Consider the following 25,304-nt stretch of genomic DNA (forward strand, 5'->3'; position numbering starts at 1 on the left):
CCATCATTTACATACATTTTTTTAAAACTATGCTTTGTAAAATAAATAATTGAACACAATCTGAAAATGTCAATAACATTTCAATTTTTTTTATCTCTGGTAATTTATCATGAACACAAAAAAAAAAAAAAAAAAAAAAATCAAAGGATGAATTTCACTTCCTCCTACATGTACTTTGAAACCGAATCACAGCTCCTTGGGATTTTAACACATTTGTGATTTCCACGTCAAAAGTCACGAGGTCTAAGCCCACGGCCGTGTTGATATCCAATTTGTGAAATTCGATTTTAATTCAATTTCAGAAAAGGTATGATTCATTTCAATTTCATCGCATGTTTGTGATGAAATAAAATCCTCATGATCATCATTTGATAAAAGCTGTAAACCCAAATTGTGTAAATCGCCAATGTTCAAATTTGAAGTGCTCTGATTAGACATTATGTACATCCACTCACTCACAATCGGGCGACTAGTGCCCGATGAATGTGCCTGGTTGGTAAGGGAAAATATGCAAGCAGTCACATGACAAATACTTGAATTTTCATTGATTAAGTAAAAAGTCAGGCAATAACCACTGATCATATGACAGATATCATATTTCTAATTGATACAAATAAGATTTTGAATATTTATTTCGATGTATCTCATGCTTTGCAATCGTCACCACCCTTCGTCCAAATAACCCAAGATACATGTACACCGAAGTAAATATACAATAATTATTACTTGGAGTGCAAGAGGAGCTATTTGAAAGTGCTTAGAGACGCGAGTTAATATCTATGTGATTATTGCATTATTTTCATTATATGATTGATTTATTTAAAACATCGCAATCAGCTACTATCGCGTACCAAACGATATCTGGTTGACCATTTTTGTTTACAGCGAAAGTGCAATGCCTAATCGAAATAATTAGAAACACGGGTTTTAGCAAGAAAAAAGAAATCAAAAACAATATCATGATGAAACTAATTGGATGAATTTGAGAATTTCCAATTAGGTTTTGATTTGATTCTAAAACATCAAAAATTCACCTTGAAGGCACGTTGAGGTGAACATGATATTCTATTTTTTTTTAGTTTCCTTTACCTCAGTCACCAGGAAGCTCGGAATTAATAAGTCATCAACAGTTTAATAAAATATATCATGACTACATCGTTATTTTACTTTGTAATTCATTGAATTTTCAAAATACTCACCCGGTTTTAACAGCATTCTTTCTTCTTTTGAAAAATCTGAAATATAGAGTACATAATAATTCTAAAGGATGCTGATAATCTATATTCTGGAATGTCATAGCGAAACCGCCAAATTCTCTTCCGCGTGTTTTAAATGGTCAATAAGACTATTACCTCTGTTATCAAAAACCCAGAAGCTGTAACGGTTACATGAGTACCGTGCATACTTAGTCAAGGGATAGCTAACGTACGGTCAAATTATATCTAAATAATGAAAATCAATTGTCCTTTAGATTCAAGATTACGTTATTTGTTTTTCTTCCCAATACATGTATAAGTGTAAATATTCATTTTAAAATATCATATACTGTATTTTCTGTGTACGATTGTCCCTTTCTGAAACCCCAAAACTAGTCTAGGGATAATAAATTTTCCATTTTCGGTTATCATAACCGTGCATACAATATAAATTGTCACGATGCACCAAAAGTGAGATGCTTTTGTAGATGTAATACGCAAGATCGTAAATACCGAGTTAGCAGAACTCTCTTGTAAAGAAGTCCGGAAAAGCGTGTCGATATTGGGCATTTTTTGTTTATTCAAAACATGACATCGGAAGACGATTTAACCTCCATGTGCTTTCCACAATTAAAAACATTTTATTAAATGAAAGGTGTGTAAAAACGTCTAGATACAGGAAAAATGAACTTCTGAATTTAGCTTGCGAAGCTATATATTTTGACGTAAGCTCTTTTCAGCTTTGGTAATTTCCTGGCTGACAGCAGTGGGGAAAAATCCACCACATTTCCATTAAAATGTATCAATTGTGGATATTTCTGCGTATTATGTTTCTTTCTTGAATAATTACTACAGTCTACTGCAATGCTTTGATAGTACACCATTGTGAAAATCGGGTGAATCGATCACGACAAAAGTTGCAGAACTGGTATTATTTACCAACATGCCCAAATTCTCGCATACTCTGGGTCTCACGAGACTTTGAAAGAGGAAAGTAAAATTTAAAACCAAGACGGAAAAAGTAGTCGCGATCTTGCGTATTTACCACAACTATTTTACGTAATTAGTTCGACGTTTTAGTCTGAGCCCTACACGCAAGTAAAGAAGACAGTTTCAATGAATGCAATAGAACTTTCACTGTATACTCATTTGATCCCCCAAACCCAATGTCGAGCCCTTGGCGGAAATTCATAATTTTGGTAGACAGTTACCTGCTATTTACAATCATATATACAATATTTATTCACAATGAAATGTGAAGATAACGAACTGTGATCAATCTCATAACTCATATAAGCACGATATAGATGGGATCAGGTAAGGAAGATTAAGCATCTCCTGTCGACCGGTCAGACCAGCCATGAACCCTATATCTTGATCAGGTAAACAATGTACATAGTTTTAGAAAACCATTTTTTAAAGATTAAATGCATTTTCAGAATACACCCATTTTGATGCAATATTAAAGGCCGACTATCCAGTCCATAGATCATGAATTTCACAAGTTTGGAAGAAGGATGCATGCTCTTCATACATCTAACTATACATATGACGTTTGTTCAAGCTTTACATGGTTACATATGATAAATATAAGTGATATAACTTCTAGGGTAGGTTAAGACATCCCATAAAATATCACAGTGTACTTTGTGTCTTTACTTCTCCGAACTACCAATATGTGACGTCATAATGGAAAATTATGTCGTCACTGCAAACTTGAGCTGTTATGACGGGGGTGGGGGGAGGGGTGGGGGTCATAAACTTTAGACCTTATTTCAAACTGTCTCAAAGATGTCAGAACGCTATTGCAAAATTCACGTGTTTAAATTATATTTTAGAATCTTGTATGTCCGAACATTTTAAAATAGTTTGTTTAATTACCCATGGTTGAAATTTAGCGTGTTCAAACTGCTTTCGAAACATATACTTTTGAAATGTATTCTGTTTTATACTAGTGGTTTGAGGTAGAATTTATGATGCGTTTATTAAAGAGTCGAGCGCAGGCAATTAATGAGGATTCATTTGATATCTTTTACGGAAATGGTAAGAAGAGTTTGTGCTTGGGAAAAATATGTTTTGTCTTTGTTTCAATACAGATTACCATTAAATGTGTCGGTAAATGTGTCGGTAAGTTGAACTCTTCATGAAATACATGTATTTTGTATGCAAGTAATACTATCAATTTTCCCAAGCATAATTCGGGTACACAAGGCTACCGTGAGTTTATTTATGAAATAAAAAGTTACAAATAATTGTTGAATCAGCTGTGCTGAAGGGATGTATGTAAAACGCTTCAAACAATTATAATAGCCGCCACGTGATCAACGAAGTCATGTGATAGCGTAGCAAATATGTGAATATATAGCCAAGAGAATCTTCTATATAAATTGTATATACTTAAGTATATAAATTACAAGTTGTAAACAAAACTGACCTCGTAATGCAATGTATGTTTTGAACGCATTTCAAAGTTCCGGGAAGCCTTAACATAGCTTTGTCCAAACTTGCGCCAGAACCCTTGATCCAGGGGCTATACATTTCACATTTTGGTAAAAGCATTCTTCATCATGACTTACAAATAGTGTGTCTGCTAGATGTTCCCTAGGATGTAAATTGTTCACATATTGCATCATATTTTAGGGTGTTGACCCACCCTAGCATCAGATGCCATGACCCGGGAGCCATAAGGATATATTTCAATTTCACAAGTTTGGTAGACATTTGTCCCTCTATTTTTTAGAATGTATGCTGGTTGCTTGATTTTCAGGAATGAGGGAGAATATTTTTCAAAGAAATTTTCATTATACAAGATATAAAATCCATTCTGGCAGCATGCCTGGATTCCAAGGCAAAACTGTAAGTCAAATCTTAGACTTAAATCTGATATTGTACTCAAATTTTGACTGCTCAAATAAAAGAAAACTCCAACTAAATTTGAATTTTCCCCCAGAGAAATCGAAGCCACGATTCTCATGAAATAACCATGTACTATAAAATTCAAGGAAATATAGCGTTTTCCTTATATGAACCATACAATCACTCCTAACATTGTTTTCCGTAAGTCAGGAACCATGAATTCCCTAATGTTGGTAAAGGCCTATTTTAGCCTTATTGCTACATACTTGGTTTAGTTGTTTGATGTCCAGCGGTTAGTAAGATTAAAAAAAAACCATAAACCGTAAAGCCTACTCCAACGTAGAAATTCACCATTGCCTACATAGTACTATGAATTTTACATTTTCGGTAGATACATCCTTGCTCATCATGACTATATACACTGTTTGTTCGCAAGATACCCTTGCAAAAAGAAAGAAATTATCAAAGATTGCATCATTTTATCAAATGTTTGACCACATCACTCAGGTCCCAAGAATGTTTCAAGCAACATTGATGACAATGGTCATGTACTTTCAAAGAAGAAATTAATGATGTTCTAAAATGCTAATGCAAGACAAACAACGGGTAATTATCAATTGCTTAAGGTCACTTAAGATGCTCATGTTGCCTACATAGTACTGAAATTTTAATACTTAGATGGGACTCCTTAAAATATTAATAGAATGTACTCCTATTCATTATCTGATTGATTGATTGATTGTATCTTGCTTAACGTCTCACTCGAGAATTTTGCACTCATATGGAGCCTATGCTCAGCGCTTACGGCCATTGAGCAGTGAGGGTTCTTTAGCGTGCCACACCTACTGTGACACGGGTCATCCGTTTTTAAGGTCATCTCCGAGGACCCGTGACATTTACACCTGATGCCGAGCGTTTGGAGGTGGAACTGTAACTACCTGTTTTAACGACTTAGGTCTGTCGCGGTCGGGATTCGAACCCCGGCCTTCCGCATGCGGGACGAACCATCTAACCTCTCGGCCACCGCTGCGGTTCAAACACTGAGTCTTCAACACCCACGGAATAGATAAAAATACTTTTAACATCTTGGGAAGAATGTACAATTGTAATACATTGCATCTTAAATTTGAATACATCACATACAAGTTGATTTAATCGCCAATACATTTTACAGGTTTGTAGTTATACCATACCTACATGTTTATGTGTACACTTTGTATATATTTTATTCGTGTATTAAACTGTACATCCATGAAAATTCCTCAGGATTTCACGTGTGGGAATGGAAAATCCCACAACCATGCAGGCTTTTAGGTGAACTCATGCTTTCTAATACCCCGGTACTCTAACCAAAACGCATGGACATGGTTTAAATGAGCTTTTATTTCTTTAATTTTTGAGAAAGGAAAACAGAAATAGACATGGACGGATATCCTTACCTATGTGTTTTCCCTGCCTTATGATGATTCGTGATTGCTTCCTTCTTCGAATAAAAACTATCAGCAGGGCGATTACAAACATTAGAATGACAACACAGGAGAGAGTTATCCCCACAATAATCCTGTAAATCGTAGGAAAAGAAAGAGTGAGTGGAAGATTTTGATCCTATACATCAATAAATTTCCTGTCTAAATTGCTTTTATACATGTACATACAATGATTCATACAATCCACATGGAATATTTAACTTTCTTTACCCGTTGAACAAAAGTTGGTTTATGTAATATTAGTGATCTGGCTAGGCTACCATAGTTATAGAAGAAAACAAATAAATACAAATTTGGGTGAAAATATTGTCATTTATTAAATGACAATAAATATATGTAAAATGATAAAGGGGAGATCACCATATACTAAGTTAATGGCAAGAGTTCTAAAGGTGAGTGGCAGTACACGTCTTATTTACGCTCTAGACATGTAAGATTAATTTCAAAACATAAACATCAGTTAACCCTTAAAAAAACTTTTGTTTTGCTTATTATAAAACCATCAAGTATGATATATATCTGGACTGTTTATTGAGAACTTTCTTCTTACATCTTGAATGAATATTCGATGTAATGTAACGGTGAAAAGCTGCTATAAATTCATTGAGTTTATTTCATCACAATAAACAGCCTACCCCGGATATATTGAAAATCAGGAAACCGACTTGAATTGTCTGCATTCTTTTATAGCTGTAATCATGAATTAGCGCAAAGTATTTTGCACCGAAGTCGTTAACATGTCAGACCCGTATTAATAGATACATGTAGAGGAGATGATTTAACTGCATGCTATTCGTCAGTTAATCTAAACTAACTTTTGTGCAACTGGGTCCTATTCAAAATTATTTACGTACCCCATATCTAAAGTTTCCTCTGTTTGCCTCCCTCCTGTTTTACCGTTTGACTCCTGTCCTGTAATTTCGGACGTTGTTTGAACCGAAGGTACAACGTAGAGTTTGATAAGGTCATAGCAGGCAGTGTCTGGAAATTCAATACTAGATTGAATTAGATTTAGACCACATCATCAATGTAAGATATACAATAGAATTTATCGTTAATGTATTCTCATGTTCATATATAGTCTTGAAGACGACGCTCAAAATCCTCTTTAACAGCAATAATTACTATTTAAAATATGGTCTGTGAACTATAGTAATTTTGTATTCATTTCATAGTAATGTGCATGTAGAATTTCAACGCAAATGAAACGGACAAAGACTTTTTCTAGAATGTTAGAATATAAAATACGAAAATATGCATCCAAAATGCATTAAGATCATGATATTGCATTCAAATATTCTTGCTCACTTTCTATTCATACCAACAATATTTAGATTACTACTTTAAAATTGATATTCAGTAAGGATCCATCTCCTTCATGCATTGAGAACATTTAATGATATTTATGTTGATTGATCAAAACGAATTATACACAATCTTATATACAATTGCCAAATATGTAAATCATCATTTTGAAAACGTTACTGATATATAAAGTAGAGATGTCATGTGATTAAACCCTGCAATGACGGAAGGGTTTTTCGGTAGATTTGATCCCGTATATCACCACTTCATATCCTAGTGTTGCAATGGTATCTTTTAAAGCTGATATATAATGTTGAAAAGAAACCACAATACTAGAATGTGACAAGGGTAACAGGGATCTTGCCATAATAGTTTGATGTATTTCTTACAACTGATTTAGGAATTCGTTCATCATTCTCTATGTTTGTGTAAAACTGTGAATTCAATATGAAAGGTTGGGATCGACGAAAAAGTAGGGTCCTAATCAAAGTTTTGAAAATTGAAATATACTAACGAGAGACAGGCTCGTGTTTCACAATCAGGCATGGTTACTTGTGTTGCTGAGAATTTTTATTACAAAAATAATAAGTTAGTCTTCCTCCTCAAGTTACTACTAGAGTCTTGTTACATCTTTGTCGTATATTTCAAATGTGATTATGTCCCATTTTTAATGTTATGACATTTCACCTCTCCAAAAACTTCAACGTAAATAGTTTGTTGAGGTATATTTATCAAAGAAGGCATACCACAGGTGGGCATTTTAAGATATGAAAAAAAAACCAAACTAATTCACTTTTACACAGGTGAAATTTCCACAATATGTAAGCATACATTTGAATGCATCCGTCGACATGTATCGGTTAGGACATGGATTTGGAAATTTGGAACAATCTGCAGCTAAGAGATTCCGTATTCTGTCTTCGTCACTATTGAAGTAAGCGCAGTAACCTGTAAAACAAAATACAAATCGTAATGATATAAAATAATTTTGTTTAGTCAAAGAGAATACGACCTGTCAAAATAAACAATATATTATAGGATTAAACATTATTTTTGAAGAATTTATCGATGTGTAAACTCTGGACCTTTTATTAAAAAACTGAATAAAAGTGCGAAACACTTTTGTGTTATGTTTGTGAGTAAAATATACGGAGTTTACACTTCGATAAATTCTTCAAAACGAATGTTTGATTATCATAATTCCAATTTCAAAACTTTTAATGGTTTGCCTGCTGAGTCTCCGTAAATTATGTTATTTGTTTTCAGGCGCGTATGAATAAACCACTTTTTAGGATTTATTTATGTGTAAATTCTCGTTCAGCTTCATCTTTGTCCAATAAAAACGAGGTTATTTATTACAATTATAAAATTTATAAATGAAAATTCATTAAAGGTTTGAAATTTGATCAATGATATGTGTAAGTGGTGTATACATGTATCACTTGCTCGATAAATGATGGCTTTATCCGCCTTTGTCACCTGTTCAGTCAATAGATGAAGTTATTTTCGGTTTTTGTGCGCAAGGAAAATACATTATAATTTTAGGTAAAGGTGTATCCGTTGTGGAAAGAGGTTGTTTTTTATCCGTCCTTTTGAGAACTTTTTACTCATATTGTAACGTCACCAGCTGTAGGTGAAGTACCACAAATTTATACCTATGCTTAACGCTCAGGGTCATAGCAGTGAGGTTCTTTTAACATGCCAACGCCTGCCACGACATGTGATCTTTTACTTCCATGCAGTAAATATGAACAGTTACTACAAATCACTAATATGAACAGACGATAAGAACTCTTCAATATCAGGAGAGGAACAATTACGTTATGGGAGTCTTCATTAGAACGGGAAATCTAGTGACTGTTTTTGTTATGGGATTTCCATACCTAGACGGTAAAGAATGTAGCATTATTTGTGAAACAGGGTTAAATTAACATCTGAAGCGAACGGCTGTGTTACCTAAGTGCACATTAATTACTAGAACCGGCCGAAGTTGAATGTGAATTTCCAGACATGAATTATCAAGGACTGCTCTGTGAATGATCCAGCAGGGCCGAATCTCAGCCGAGTTTACCACTGAGTTACCGCTATCTGGTTAGTGTAGAGAGGAAATATTTCTATATGTAACGTTCTGTGGGATAGCTAGAATATCTTTAGAATTAGGTAGTCTCGTTAAAATGGTGTACATTCGTTCAGCAAAACGTAACGAATATCTCGACTATTTCAATTCGAGATCCAGACTACAGAGATTCATTTTACTGGAGTATATCTGATATCATTGTCTGATAGATAATCCTTGTCTTATTGATCTACATTTTAAAAGCAAAAGCGATGTTTGGTTATGGCTTCTAGCAAGCAATACCAAATTATAAGTAAAACTTTCCTTCACGAAGTGACATTTGATGCATTATCTAATCTTAAACAAGATAACTTTTATCTCTAGTATGGACCCTTGATATCTCCCCATAACAAACTTATCACAAAGAGCAACATCATATGATGCCAAAAATGATCTTTTTATACCTCTCTATTACAAAGCACCTTGAACAAAGTTTTCAATAGTGACCTTTTCCTTAGCAAATTGAACTTGTTTTGTTTATTTGTTCATTTGTGGTATGTCACTTTGAGAATTTTTCACACACATCGAGATTATCGTTGTCCAGGTCCAATCAAGGTTGTATGTAGATTTACTTGTGGCAGTCAGATGTATGGAATACAACCCGGGGTAAATCCATCCTTGATTGAAATGGATAACTAATAGTATTCAAATATGATGTATCCATTGTGTGAAATGTTTGATCTTCGCTGCTCGAATTTGTTACCGAATCAAAGTCATTGTTCTATTCATGCCCGGCCGCGACATACCTAAATCGTTAAAACAGGTAGTGACAGTTCCACCGCCAAACGCTCGGCATCAGATGTGAATGTAACGGGTCTTCTGAGATGACCTTAAAAACGGATGACCCGTGTCACAGTAGGTGTGCCACGCTAAAGAATCCTCACTGCTCAATGGCCGTAAGCACCGAGCATAGGCCTAAATTTGAAGCCCTTCACCGGTCTTGGTGACGTCTCCATATGAGTGAAAATTTCTCGACTGAGACGTTAAGCAAGATACAATCAATCAATCAATCTATTCATGCTTTATATTGACACCAATCAACACCAACAATAAATAAATAGTTTAGAAAATGTATATCTAGATAAAGTATATAAACCTTGTAGGTATTTGGGTTCAGCACATACTTCCATTGTTGCGTTCATTTCCTTACTGATCACGCAGTGATACCTAGACTGTGGACATACGACATCGCAGTTCTTTCGTATCGAGGCAGCGTTCCACTCCGGCTCTGTACGTGGACAATCGGATACCAGCTCAATCGTTTTATATAGATCAGTACAGCCTAGAACATCTAGCTGAACCTATATATAAATTACACGTGAGACAACAATCTGCTTTCTATAGATTGATATACAAGATGTGTAAAGTATGTATATACTTTACCTGGGAAAGTGCTAACAGCATAAAGGGAGGTATTAGAGTCTTCATGTCTTTAGTACCGAAGGGTATCTAAAATCTAAAAATGAACGATTGTCATAATTCATAGAGATACATATTTCATACAATATATACAAAGCAGGTGATTACTGTATTTCATTATACTGGGGGCATTTGAGTGAGGTAAGAATGTATAACAAAGACAAGGTTTGTTGATTCTTCATCACAATCTAGAGACGAGCTCTCAAAAGAGTAACAATGTACTTTTGTTTATGCTGCAACATCATAGCATATCAAATGAAATTTTACCTACTGCTCATATTACTTTTGAAAAGTAACATAAAATAATAGTCTCGGCTAACATAAGCACGGATGAGTAACACACAAAGTTGCATGTATATTAGGACAAGGACCGGACATTAGTTTGCGCAGCAGGGTTAAGGTGTCCCGAGTAAAGTTAAAATAATCATCATAAAATGTACCTCGGTGCACTTCATACTATATGACGTCACAATATAAAAGTACGTCACGACGTACAGGTCTATAGTTGTATCGCGGGGAAAATGTCATAATATTTTCTCGCTATTTATTGCCGTTATCTAGTGTTCAAGCTGTATGTGTTTTAATCTGTTTGTGAGATGATCCCCCCCCCCCCCTAAATTTCTTCAATAATATATGTCTCATATATTTATATATAATATGTGAACGAAAGACTGTAAAGTAATCTTTACATCACTTTGTGACCTTGATATCGCCCCCGATGTGTATAGTCATTTAGAATAAAGAAAACCAACGCATGTACATATCGACTCGTTACAGGTGAAAGATGACGATATTTTATTTCGACCTAGGCATATTCAGAAAGGTAACTATGGCATGTCAAACGTTGCAATATTTGATCTTTTCCATTTGTATTGTATAATTTTCCATTTGTATTCTATATTTTCCATTTGTATTGTATAATTTTCCATTTGTATTCTATATTTTCCATTTGTATTGTATAATTTTCCATTTGTATTCTATATTTTCCATTTGTATTATATATTTTTTTTCGTTTGCATTGTATAATTTCCATTTGCATTGCAAAATCTTTCATTTATATTGCATCCGAGGGATTGTTTATTTTGATTTGTTACGAAGGATTTCATTAGTTTAGGTCCCACTTATATTTAGCCGTCACCAGGTGACCTACCACAAATAAACTTACTATGCTACATGTATGGGCACTGTGTCGTAGCATTGGGGGTACTTTAACGTGTCAACGCCTGTCGATATTTACGTCTAAGGTTTGATGCAGCCATGACACGAGTAGAACTCGAACATGCAACTTCACAGTTACGAACCAAAGGGCATATCACTGAACTACCGCGATCGGTTCCATATAGGACTAGTTGAACATACATGTAGCCAGCAATGAGGAATCTTGCGCCGGGAGACCCCCCCCCCCTCCCTTCACAAATGATATTTTATATACAGATGTCGAAAAAAGCATGCATGTACGTTTTATTTTGCCAGAACGCACTTGTTCAGGGGACTTCCAGGGGCGGATTCAGGAATTGCGGTTACGGGGGCGCCACTTTATGAGGCACGGGGTCTGGGGGCTGCCTCAAGTGGGTAGGGGTCCAGGGGGCGAAGTCCCCGGAAGCTCCTGGATTTTAGAGATTTCATAGGGCTTGAAATATGTCATTTTTAATCAAGTGAAATTAGTAAAATGACGCAAATTTTAAGGGTTTCTGGAAAAATTAAGTTCTCTCAATAAAGTACTTCAAGAAATCAAAAGACTTTGTCATTTATTTCTCCGGGAAAGGAAGAAATTGTTGCTTCTTTTATTGTTTGATACATTTTTCTAAACAAGATACCAAGATTTACCTTAAATTTGGAAATTTTGAGGGGGTAGGGGGCGCCGGCTGCGCCCCCACCCTTAAATCCGCCACTGACTTCGCCCTCCAACTGCAACCCCCCTCCCCCAAGGCTTTGCACTGGACTCACTAGGGATCTTAAGACAGTCCCCAGACATCCAGCAGTTTACTGCATCCTTTCGTTCAGAATTATCCAGATCAGCCAGTGGTTAAATAAGAGACTAGTTTGAATATGCTGATCACATTAGACGCATAAAAGTGATCAATTAATGGGGTGGGGGTGGGGGTTACGCCATTACACTTAGCAAATACGGTACATTCCTGCGAAACGTGGCTCCTGAACTCTACCTCTTCAACATCTCGCGCATTACCAAATTCGATAAACGATAACTTAAGATTAATCCATTGAATAGTTGTAACAAACCAAACTCGATGTTAACAATTGGTGGGGACCCAAGGGCCGAATTAAGTCCCCCGAATCTACTGTATTCTGACTTAATAAAAATGAGCATGCTTTTCTGGACAGTTCTATTTTTTTTTTTTAAATGATCGGGGGGGGGGGGGGGGGAGGGGTCGCCATTACTAGAGCTAGCTAAGTATTTTTAAAAATAACTAGTCCAGGACCTGGTCGCGGTAGCTCAGTAATATATCGCTTGGTTTGTGGGCGAAAGGTCGTGAGTTCGAGAACCGTTACTGTTATTGCCACATCAAAGCTTTAGAGACATAAAGACAGTGATTGCTCCTTTGCCAAACACTCGGCATTTAAAAGACCTTAAAAACAGATATTCCGTATCGCTGCACAGGCGTTGGCACGATAAAGAACCGTCATTGCTACGGCCTGTCATCGTCGGTTACCCACGGATGCTTCTATTCGAGCGTGAGTGGACTCAAAACCGTGGTTTGCGACGATGCGGCCCTGTGTGCTAAGCACGTCTACAGTACAGATGTGGTACATCAGTGACGTTAACTAATGAAATCCTTCGTAACAAATCAAAATAAACATTCCCTGGATACAATACAAATGAAAAATTATACAATGCAAATGGAAAATATAGAATACAAATGGAAAATTATACAATACAAATGGAAAATATAGAATACAAATGGAAAATTATACAATACAAATGGAAATTATACAATGCAAATGTAAAATTATACAATGCAAATGGAAAATATAGAATACAAATGGAAATTATACAATACAAATGGAAAAGATCAAATATTGCAACGTTTGACATGCCATAGGTAACTAGTTGCAGATTTAGGATTTTGATACGGAAGGTACAATATTTTGCCTCGTTTAGATACGATTTGGATGTGAATGTGGAAAATGCCCAACATTTGAGTTGAGATTATGGAAATTGCTATATTTGAGAGGATATTGTACCGATCCGTATCACTCTTTAAATTTACCATATTAATGTCGACATATCAAGCCCAAGCTGCAAATGATTTGAGTGCATCTTTCACCTGGAACGAGGTGATAAACAACTAAAAGTCTAGCGGATAAAAATAGCTCTACGTCACTTGTATGACGACGTAATAGGTAAGCAAAGGATTTCCCCACGTGATACGATGTTTGTTAATGTATTGACAAACGATTTTTACTAAAAATATGCGACGCTTGAAAGAATTTTACTTTTATATGAATATGCTGTTATTACTTGTTATTTTACCCTGACACCTTAACCCCGCTGTGTGATTCATAGGGCTGTATTTATTGGGCAGGGAAAGGGGTTAGTTGCAAAAATAAATCTTATATTATACAGATATGTTGCATGTCAAATCCTCCACAAGTATGTATTATTGACAACGCTGTCCAACAATCCAGAATCATGGGAAATAAACACATCACGATAAACAATTATTGGCATGGTTAAGGTCAAGAACATGCCTGAGAAGTTAACAATGTTCTCCAAGAACAGGGGACGAGACGAAGAATTTTGTGAGGTTAACTAAAGCATTATGGCCGACAAAGTGTCAATAATTGTGTATCATATGGGTGAAACATTTCAAACAAAAAGTGCTGGCCTGCACATACCCGAACAGTGATGTGGTGCATTACCCATTCTGCTAAATCCTTTCAGCAAAAGCTTATAAACATAAAATTCATCAGGTTTAATATTTCTTCTAGAGATACAGTTGGTTGAATGTGTTATGTGGTATTAAGCGTGTTAATTTCATTTGCGTTTCGCTATATTTTCAGTGGTGAGCGATCCTCCGTCTGTGTGTTTTGTTTATGTTTGATTTCACGTTAATAGAAAGTTCTGGGAAGCGGTGGGTATGATCCGTCAACAGGAGATGCGTATCCCTCTTAGACATCTGATCCCCACCTCTGGTATCTCCTTGTAAACTCTATTCTGAATTTTGTATTCTGCGTAGAATTCTGAGATTTATCGCAACTCGTTATATTCACATTTATCATGAAGTAGAAATGGAAAATTATAAGTGCCAGAATTCCAGATGAGAAGTATAATGCAGGGCATCACTAGTCCCCAGAATACTTTGATAAATCTCATGATGCTGCTTGACAGAGAAGTGTCATAAAATGAGGTCGAAAATTGGTATAACTGAAAGACTAGAAAATGTGTAAGAACAGACAAATGAAAACTATTTACATGGTCACTGAATGACAGGAAAAGCAAATAACGAAAACAAAAATGAAACTTGACTTGAAGTGGATGATCTATTAAATGATCAGACTTCTAAGTAAACGTGTAGAACAAGCAGATCGTGGAGTTAATAGCCAAGTCGTTGATTACAGAGTTATGCGATTTAAACGTTTATAATTCTATTAAAGGTCCCACTAAAATTAGTCTTTGGTATCGATTATCGTTTTCATGAGTCATGAAGCGCATTGTCATTTTTTGTGCCCGATAGATTCCCCGTTAAGCACTGTTGTTCTCTTATCATTCTCCTATTTTTGGGTTAAAGTTAAGTATTTGTCTGAATTAAGATTGTCATATATAGACAAATCAAGAAGGAAAAAACTGATTGAGGAAAACACAATCTGAAATCTCTTATGTGGGAAATCACTTAAAGAAGACCACTTCCAAACTGTAATTTTCTATGTACATGGTGATAATCTACAAAATGACTGATTCGGAGATATTTTGATACGAAATACATTTATCATTTCAGGACTGCTACTCCTATTATACCTTAGGGGCGGGGAAAAACCTGCTAGAAATTTTTAGATTTTCAACATCTTCTCTACAACCGCTCGTTAAGAAAACACTAAACGTATAGTCATGTGGAACAGAAAATCTGCACTCATAGGATCATGAAATTTATAATTTTAGTAAAAGGCTACTTGTTCCTTTCAAATACTCATGTAGTTTTAATTAAGTATCAATAATATTTAAAAAAGATAATACTCATAACAAGTCTGACCCAGATCGTCTACCTCGGGGATCATGAAATTTAATTTTGGTGGAGGGTTTTCGTTCCAAAATGGGACCAAAATGATCGTAATGAATACTGATTATTGTCTTTATCAATTGAAAGACTTCTACTTTAGTTTTACTCATACCATATAAAAATTAAGTACATATAGACGAAGCGGAAAGCGATCTATTAAAATTCTGACTGTAAAGCGAGTCCAAAAATAGGCAAATAGTGTTTATATGATATATATGATGTAATGCTTTTCATCAGTATCGCCACTTTCGGGGTTGGGGGGTTGGGTGGTATTTGTGTTTGAACAACACATCCTGTTTTATACTGCTGCTAAATATTAGAAGTTAGCTTTGATATGCAGAGCAGGAAAATTTTCATTGATTTCATAGCCCTTGGGGCTAATAAGACTTCAAATAATGCTCGGGTGACCGATACGGCCTGTGGGACTCTCGTTACTATTGCCGGTGAAGAGCTGTAAAATTGAGGCCTATGTTCGGCACTTATGGTCATTGAGGAGGAAGGGATATTTCTCTTGCCACACTTGCTGTGACACGGGACTTTGATTTTTGTGGTCTCATCTGCAGGACCGCACCATTTAGTCGCCTCTTACGACAAGAAAGGAGTGCATGTGTACTGAGGAAACATTCTAACCCACATCCCCACGTGACTACATATATTCAAACTGCAAATATTCAAAAATACATATGTGTACAAATAACATTTAGCTATAGGAAAGTCATTAGACCTTTTTAACAAAACACAAAGACCTGAACTTCGTCCTGGATATCCGCCGTACAATGATGACGCCTCATTTCATTTACTTTTACTTTACGTTAACAAACAATCAGGTCTACATTATATATGCAAATAATTGCATACATCATGATAAACGGGGCGATGAGGGTGTGACCGGGCAACACGGGATTACATTGCAGGATCCAGTGATTCTTCGGCCAGGTCTCTAACTCTGCTACTTTATTGTAACGCTGCTGACTGCATTCATTAGGAAGATCTTCACGTCTGATCTGGTAATCTATATCTTTAAAGGAGGTCACGGATTTTTCATAACATTTCTTATTATCTCCCTTTTGAAAAGGATGTATCCCTTCATTTGAAGAATTGTGATAGTCTTTAGACAGGGCTGCTTTTGATTGATAGAGTAGAACGTCCTTCTTGTAAATCTTTCACTGATATGGATATGTCTCTCGTTTGGTTGAAATTAACGCTGTGGTTCTGTAGAATTCGAAGAACTGAAAAATCGTAAACTTTACAGAGAGGCGGACAGACAAGCAGACGCCAGACAGCAGTTGATCATAATAGCTTACCTGATTGATAGCTATATTGAATTATAGAGAATAGCAAAATTAATCTGCGAGAAAAAATATTCTACTTTCGTTTTGATATATAGAAGGGTAAAGTATAAAAAATGATCTTACACTACTCAACAAAGACAGGAATTACGTTTGTTATATCATTTTCATGCTACATAAAAATAGAAACACGGTCACAATGTATAGTACACACCTGCATGTAAAATATATCACTATATGACCGTATATACTCGTATAGTATGCATTGTAGCAGCTAATAAATAATATGTAATTAATAATGACGTAAAATCAGATAATTATGCTTGAGTTAACATGGGAAACTTTAGCTTAAACACACCTTACATCAACATACCTGAAAATCTATTGAACCTGCCCAGAAACAAAAATCCTACACAACGTAGCAAACATTCACAAAGACTACAATATCTAAACCGCAAGCAGGTAATACCATGGGTTATAAATAACTTATCATGAAAGAAACTACTTTCGAAATGCATTTAAAGAACTAACATGCATTTAAAACGGGTTTGTGACGTTGTTTGGTTGCTTCCAGAGTACCTTATTCTACAACTGGACTGGTTCTAGTCTAACATTATTGTGATGAACCCAGTATTAATGATAATACTATTCTCGTCGCAATAATACCGGGGTTCAGTACCACTGCGATGAGACCGGATCAATAATAAAGTTTTAGGTCAAATCACTCTTTAAAAAAACGAATAACAGTGTTTGCCCAACTATCTATTTTGTATTGCTTGTAGGAGTTATGACATTAATCACTGTTTGTTATCTTCACCTTTCATCTTTTACCTATATGCATGTATCATAGAGAAATTTAGTACCCAATTTTAGCCTCAACCCAACCCTATTGTCAATCATTTGAAATCAAATTTTGAATATATTTAAACGTGGAAACGGATACATATTTGTAATATGATTTAGTGTGATTCTGCTGCTGTCTATAGGGCTCACAGTGGGTGTGACCGGTCGACAGGGGTTGTTTACTACTAGGCATCTGATTCCAGTTATGATATATCCAGGGGTCCGTGTTTGCCCAACTTTCTATTTTGTATTGGTTATAGGAGTTATGGGATTAATCACTGTTCGTCATCTTCACCTTTCACGTATCATATAAACATTTCCTATGTATTCTTTCATATAAAAGGTTGAATCCATATTTTAGCCTCACCCTATAGCCCCAGGGGCCATACTTTGATCAAATATGATTCTGCATTACATTGGGATCATTTAAAGGTTCTTGACATTTTTATAGCTTTATATGATTCCATGTAAAATTTGATCCTATAGTGCGGCTCAACCTACCTCCCAAGATTATGCTGCAAAGGACTAAGACCATGTTTAGCTATATCGGCCCTGTGGTGTGTTAAAAAATAAAGCAGAATGAATTGAAATAAAATTGTTATCATTTGATAATATAATCTTTATACCATCGCGACGTGCCAAGATTTCCCCGCCAAAACGTCAGCTTGTGGAATTCTATACAAGACAAAACCGGTATCGGTCTGGTTTTCTGCAGAAATCTCCACTTTTTTCAAATTTAGTCATATAATTCATATAAAACACGACCTTCGATCCAGAAACTGACTGTAGTCTATCAAAATCTATCAATACAAATAAATTTTGTACGAACGATTTTTTGGATCGAAAGGTGTGCTGTTGATGAATATCAACTTTGAATTAAATCGAGAGCAATCCGGAATTATTTATTTTTGTGAGAGTTGTGGGTATTTTATTAATTATGTTGCTTTGAAAAATTAAAACAATATACTTATGTGGAGTCTACATCATTCCCATGCAGAATACACCCCTATGTGGTGTTTTTATCACAAGTTTGTGCAGGAATTCTAAAAGCTATAGAATTTTGATGCGTAAACAAACGAATCTGCTGTCCGACAAATCGGATCTTCAATGCTATAGAAAGTTTTTATTTAGACGACACCAACAGAATTACTAAGATCAAAATGAAAAGAATTTATAGAACATGAATTGATATAACTAAAACTATTGTCGATATATCGAGAGTATAACGTTCACTGGGGCAAGTAAATATATGAAGGATTTTTGAGCCAGTGACGTCATAGACGTCGTGGCTTAGTGGTAGAGAGCCCGTCCTTCAATCGGGAGATCCGGGTTCAATTCCTACCCGTGTCAATATTATTTTTTTAAAAATTAAAATCATACTGTTAACTACACTTTTCTTGGCGTTATTGAAAAATTAATTTCTTCCAAGACACTGAAGATGAAATTATACCTGAATACAAATAAAAATCAATAGGCCTATGTAATCACAGAACACCAAGAAAATATGCAAGGATTACAGATTACATTTTTTTAAAATTCATTGAAAAAAAAACACCCCAAAATACTTTATTTTCGGACTTGATTTTATTTCAAAGTATGAACCAGCAAAAGATAATGGAAAGGAAAGTTTTTCCAATGCATCTAATGTACAGAAGAAAAGTCAGAAAAAATGTGAATCCATTAGCTATTCGTCATTTCCTGCAGAGTAAGAACTTTCTTGTTGAAACCACCACATGGTATATTGTGTAGCAAGTGTAGACATGTGTATCAGTAAATTCACATCCAACAAAATTGTCACCACCAATCTCGGCCATTTCCTGAGACAAAGTCTCTACAGACAATTTCAATACCTCTCGACAGAACCAGGGCTGGGGTAATGGTAATTAAATGACAGCCAATTCAATGTAATGGGGGTGTAATGGACCATTTTTGCATTACAAGTAATGGTAATGTAATGCATACTGTACTGCACATTATTTTTCATTACATTTACACTACTTCAAATATTTGATGATATTTTGAAGATTTAGAATAATTCATTTTATTAGTAATTGACTGAAGCATTTGAAACATTGATGACAATCAAATGCAATGAATAACTTAATAGATATGTTTCCTAACATTGCTGAATATTTTGTGTACTTATGTTAATGTATAATTAAAAATCATAATACAGAAATAATTTTTCTGCCATTTCTTTAATATCTGACAGTATGTTATGTAAATGTGTAATGTAAATTCACTCTCAAGTAATGTAATACATTATATTTTAAAATAGGAGTAATGGTAATGCGAAATTTTCTAGGTAATGTAAGGCATTACAGTACTATGTAATTGACCTCAAGCCTGGATAGAACACCTTCTCATGCATATATGCAAGTGCCTTGGACCCCAACTTGTCATTTCCTCTTTTGCAAGATTTTCAGCATTTCTTCATAGAGATCATAATTCCAACTGCAAGGTGTCCAAGATGATGAATTCAGACCTGACCAGTGTTTTTGACAATTTGATAACTTTTGACTCTACACTTTTCATCAGGACAACCATTCTTGAACTCATTCAAAAAGTACATTATGACATTCATAATTCAACATGCAGATTTTCATTTGAATCATCAAATATGAATTCTTCCAATTAATAACACCCCCCCCCCAAAAAAAACACTTTAAAAACCTCCACAGGTATATTTCAAATGACATAGAACCATGGTATCAGGATGTCTCTGGAAGTGCCATGGGTTAATAAGGGTTAAACTTCAGAGTCGACATGTTTCTTCCAAGCAATATAGTCTTGTTTGGATCCAGTTTTTTCCAGTTTTGATATAACTGCCTGATACTGTACAATGTAGGTGTCAATCTGGTCCCCCTATTGTGGGAATCTGTTTCCACATAACTGCTGTATAATCTGGTACCTTGCTATTGGCAGGCACAACAAGGAAGCTATTCCTGCAGTGATGTCCAACACTTATCCTCATGTGTCACTGATGCCACTATCATTGATGAATCTGATGGCAGTGATGATAGCATTATTGAGGAGTAGGAATATGGATTCTTGTCAATCTGATTCATGTCACCCTTGCCATCAATTTTTGCTGTACATATTATATCATCCTGAAATTCAAATTACTCCAGTATTATATCATTATCAAAACTACAGTATATCATAAATGAAAGGTGAAGATAACAAACAGTGATCAATCTCATAACTCCTACAAGCAATACAAAATAGATAGTTGGGCAAACACGAACGCCTGTATTATAATATTCATATAAAAGTTGTACTTTTGTTTCATGTCCTCATGTATTTTCATTGATATAGAATTCAGAAAAATTACATTTATGTATTCGGTGGGAGATTGACATGTCTCCAACTAAACAATAGAGGACAGTTTAGCTACATGTACATTTCTGCATAAATAATTATATACACAAACATTTCATTTGAATTTGATTCCCCATCTAATAATTTTTGTTGTAGCTAATGTTGATATATTATCTTACTTCACAATTATCAGCAAATTCACAAAATATTTTTATCTTTCATACTTTCTTGTGGTAAATGTATGGAAAAATTTAATATTCAATAATATAAAGGAGATAAGCTAACAAAAAAATATATGCCTAAATCATGGTAGTACCCATGAAATTCAACATTCTCTGAGTGATTCTATATCTAATCCCAATGCAGGCATGTAAGTTGTAAGTGTAATTGTTGAAATTAAGTTTGACATGTTTACAATTTATCTTGAAATAAGGCATATTTAAATTATAAAACCAAACTGTTCTTATGATTTTCCTGGCTTAATGGTGCTTTTAAGTATTTAAAAATTATTGAATGTAAAAATCATTCCGACTTTTCTAATCCATGTTTCCGCGTAAGGCCAAAAAAAATATATATATGTTAATTGGTTTCCACTTTCCCGACCTACCCTAATTAAAAATTTCTGTTGACCCTAACACATTTTTTTCTATTCTCACAGATTTTGCAAATGTCATCACTACAACAAGAATATATTTATTGACTTATGAAGTTATCTATTATGCACTAATACCAGACAGATTCCAAAACACAGAAACAGTTTTTGTTTACAGTAAATTGATGAAATGTATCGATTCATCATATAACTTTTATTTGATTACTAAATAATCACTAAGTTAAGTTTAAACATAGTAGAATACTAGAATACCAAATCATTCGAAAATTATTCAACCTATAACCCCCCACAGGTCTATACATGTTACCCCAGAGACATATACCATTATGGAAATATACATCTATATACAATTATATGTCTCTTTATCCTATACAAATACTTTTTAGACCATACAATGATACATGGAAAGTTCAAAGTGTGAAGTGAGTCAAACATCATGTAAGAAAATTCAAATAGACCCGAGAAGGTCATGCACTTGGAATTGAAAATGGCATGATCGTGAAACAGCTGATTTTTCTGATCAGCTGATATACATACAATTTTAAATCTTAACAATATATAATTATAATAGATAAACAATAAATATATGTTGACAACAGTTAACAGATTTGTTGTGGGATTTCCAACAGCCCAATGCGTGAATATTATGAGTTTATGTCAACACACCACAGGCGCACCATACTATTCGTTCCATGCGACTTGTTTATTATTTTTAAGAGCAATTGGTACACCTATTTGGTTATACAGTTTAACGAGTAGAGGTGAAGTATATTCATATTTCTAAAACTTACGTTGAAATGCGATGAGTACATCCTCTGCAACTTCCACGAACAGCTCAAACAGGCTAACGGCGCGGCGTGTGAAAATGGCCGAATGAAGGATTGAAAAATATGGTGTGCCATTCGGGCTATAAGTAAAATAACCTTATTGCGTATTGGGAAAGAAAATTTCTTTTTCAAGATCTTATTATATATTAAACCACTCATTGCATAATTATGTTTTACAATATGTTACCACTTCTAATAATATATAGCGACGTTGTATGACGCAATCTTAAAAAGTAGAGCAAATTATAGGATTTATACTAGTAATGTAAACCTTAAAATAGTGTTCTTTCACGAACTCTACATATAAAAACCAGTACATTATAGGAAAAGAACATGTTAGAGAATATTTCTAACAAAAAATTATTCACTTTGGACGTTAGGCCGAATTTTGATAAACATGGTCTTAGTCCTTTAAATTTGCACTACCAAGGATGACTAGTATTAATTATGAATTGTTTGTTCCTGAGATGATTATCCCCATACATTCCAATGTAAACTTTGAATTCATACTGCAAAATCTGTAAAAATTGTTAATCATGACGTAAATATGAATTCATCATGACTCTTTACTTTAACACCCGATGTATAACTTTATTCCCTATTGCGAGTCACCTCATCAACGAGATCCAGAAACTAAACAATATTTACAAATATTCAATCCCTGGAGATGTTTGCATATCGCTATGATTAATTATGGTTCTGTTGCTCTTTTTCCCCTATAATTTCCTGTGTAAAATTTTATTCCAATAATTTAGCACATGCCCTCTCCTTCCCCGCAGACTTGATTTGCATAAACCTTAAACTTAACTACCTGAGAATGCTTGCATATTAGTATGACTAATCATCACTGCTGATCTTAAGAAGATTTTAAAAGATGATTTTCTTATATACTTTCATTCCTCATTTTGACACAATCCTACCCCCCTGGAGACCATGATTTCAACAAATTTGAATTCTCATTCACTAAGGAAGCTTTCACGTCTAATCTAAACTACTGTGTGTTGACTAAAATATCTTTAAGGTAGTACCAAACAGAAATCGAAAAAAGTTCTTATCGTTCAATTTCTTTTGAAAATTACAAATCATTTTCATTATATTAATCTGCAGCTTATGTAAAACTTATACGGTACCAATTTTGATGCACCAGATGAGTATTTCGACAAATTATGTCTCTTTATTTATGCTCAACCGAAATGGTTGAAATCCGAAATAATAATGATGTTTTAGAGGTATTATAGGCAAAAACAGTGTACAAAATTTAAAACACATTTGGTCCGTAGAATTGCTTTTATTAAGGTCACAAATCTAGTCTCGGATATCTAAATCAGAAGAGATTAAAACCGTTAGTATTCATTAAACGTATTGTACTATATCTTTAAATTATCTCCCTTTTTAAAAGGTGTCGGTGACGTCTAATTCTAATAATTTATAATTCCCATTTACACAGGGGTGTTATTCGGCAGATTTGGTTCAAATTGGTCCCTGGTTTTGTAGACAAACTGAATAATTTGTAAAGTTACGGATGGATGGGAAGACAGACACACAGACACACAGACAGACAGACGTGGGACAACAGTTGAACAGAAATAATCACTGGAGCTGTTAGATAAGATAAGGTGATATACAATGCATAAAAGAATAGCAAAATTGATATGTGATATGCTATCATGTTCATGCTATACAGAATTTCATAGTAACAATTTACAATGCACACCTACATTTAACTTATATCGCTATATGATAGTATGTGCAATATCTATTATTAAAACGGGTCTATAATTGTCTATTGTTTCTTTATCTAATTTCGAGTATTTACTTAAAACCCTATCTGGTATACCTCATTTAGTTTAACATCAAATGTTATGCATTAAAGCTGCTAACATATAACCTTTAATTGATATCAAGGTAAAATAAGATACGGATGATTTAACATGGAAAATGTAACTTGAACACATCTTATAAAAATACCTGAAAATCTGTTGAACCCATCCGGAACCACAAAACACCGTACAACGTGACTAAACACTCAGAAAGATTAATATATCTAAAGTACAGTCAGGTAATACCATTGGTTATAAATAGCTTATCATGCAACGGTGAAAATAACAACCATTTATCTGATAACTCCTTTAGAAAATACAAAGTCAAGGGTAGGGTAAATTCGGAATCCCAAACATACCAGAGGTGGGATCAGGTATATAGGAGGGGTAAGCATTCCGTGTTGACCGGTCACATACCTCGTCAGCCTTATGACTTGATCAGGTAAATATAGTAATCTGTAGTCAAAATCGTATGTAAAGAATGGTCTAACAATTGATATGAAACACGTAAGACAGCAGATTAATCCAATGACAGCTTACATTTGCAAATTAGATCGCAATCAGAATAATGTGCTAATTATTGACTTTAGTCGGGATTATTGATACCCATGAGACATCATCTTGTCAACTTATAAGGATATCAGGATTTTCTTTACATACTGATTCAAACAAACAACAAATAACCCTGTTTATATGTTCAAGATAGATGCCACACTGTGGGTATGACTGTTCACCAGGGGATACTTACCTCTCCTCGTTTTATTCTCCTCATCTTTGGTATTAACCTGTTCCCGATCATGTATTCTTTGTAGGATTTTAATATTGCCAATATCTATTATCTTTTTTATGCTGATTTGTTAATTTGCAAGTTTATTGAAACCAAATAGATGATATAACGTTCTTTCAGTACTGTTTTACATTAACGTTCGATCATATAGCAACGTCGATTACATGGCTTGCTACACCTCTCGTCCT

The 25,304-nt window shown here is 34.7% G+C and overlaps 1 protein-coding gene across 4 annotated transcripts in view; it reads right to left on the bottom strand.

Moving 5' to 3' along the window:
* LOC125674064 (carboxy-terminal kinesin 2-like) overlaps positions 1-24,574 on the bottom strand; it is a 42,956-nt gene extending 18,382 nt beyond the window's left edge. The window contains exons 1-8 of one of the 4 annotated variants that reach the window (XM_048911097.2): positions 17,279-17,363; positions 16,475-16,845; positions 10,344-10,416; positions 10,057-10,261; positions 7,676-7,792; positions 6,394-6,520; positions 5,492-5,613; positions 1,200-1,235 (exon numbers count right to left, since the gene is read on the bottom strand). In XM_048911097.2, coding sequence (XP_048767054.1) covers positions 1,200-1,235; positions 5,492-5,613; positions 6,394-6,520; positions 7,676-7,792; positions 10,057-10,261; positions 10,344-10,388 — 652 coding nt within the window. In that variant the 5' untranslated portion in view covers positions 10,389-10,416; positions 16,475-16,845; positions 17,279-17,363. Of the gene's footprint in view, positions 1-1,199; positions 1,236-5,491; positions 5,614-6,393; positions 6,521-7,675; positions 7,793-10,056; positions 10,262-10,343; positions 10,417-16,474; positions 16,846-17,278; positions 17,377-24,477 lie in introns of those variants that run through there. The other 3 variants (XM_048911098.2, XM_048911094.2, XM_048911109.2) reach the window with 3 other exon arrangements.
* Between the last annotated feature and the right edge of the window lie 730 nt (positions 24,575-25,304).

Source organism: Ostrea edulis, chromosome 3, assembly GCF_947568905.1.
Source record: "Ostrea edulis chromosome 3, xbOstEdul1.1, whole genome shotgun sequence".
Taxonomy (NCBI): Eukaryota; Metazoa; Mollusca; class Bivalvia; order Ostreida; family Ostreidae; genus Ostrea; species Ostrea edulis.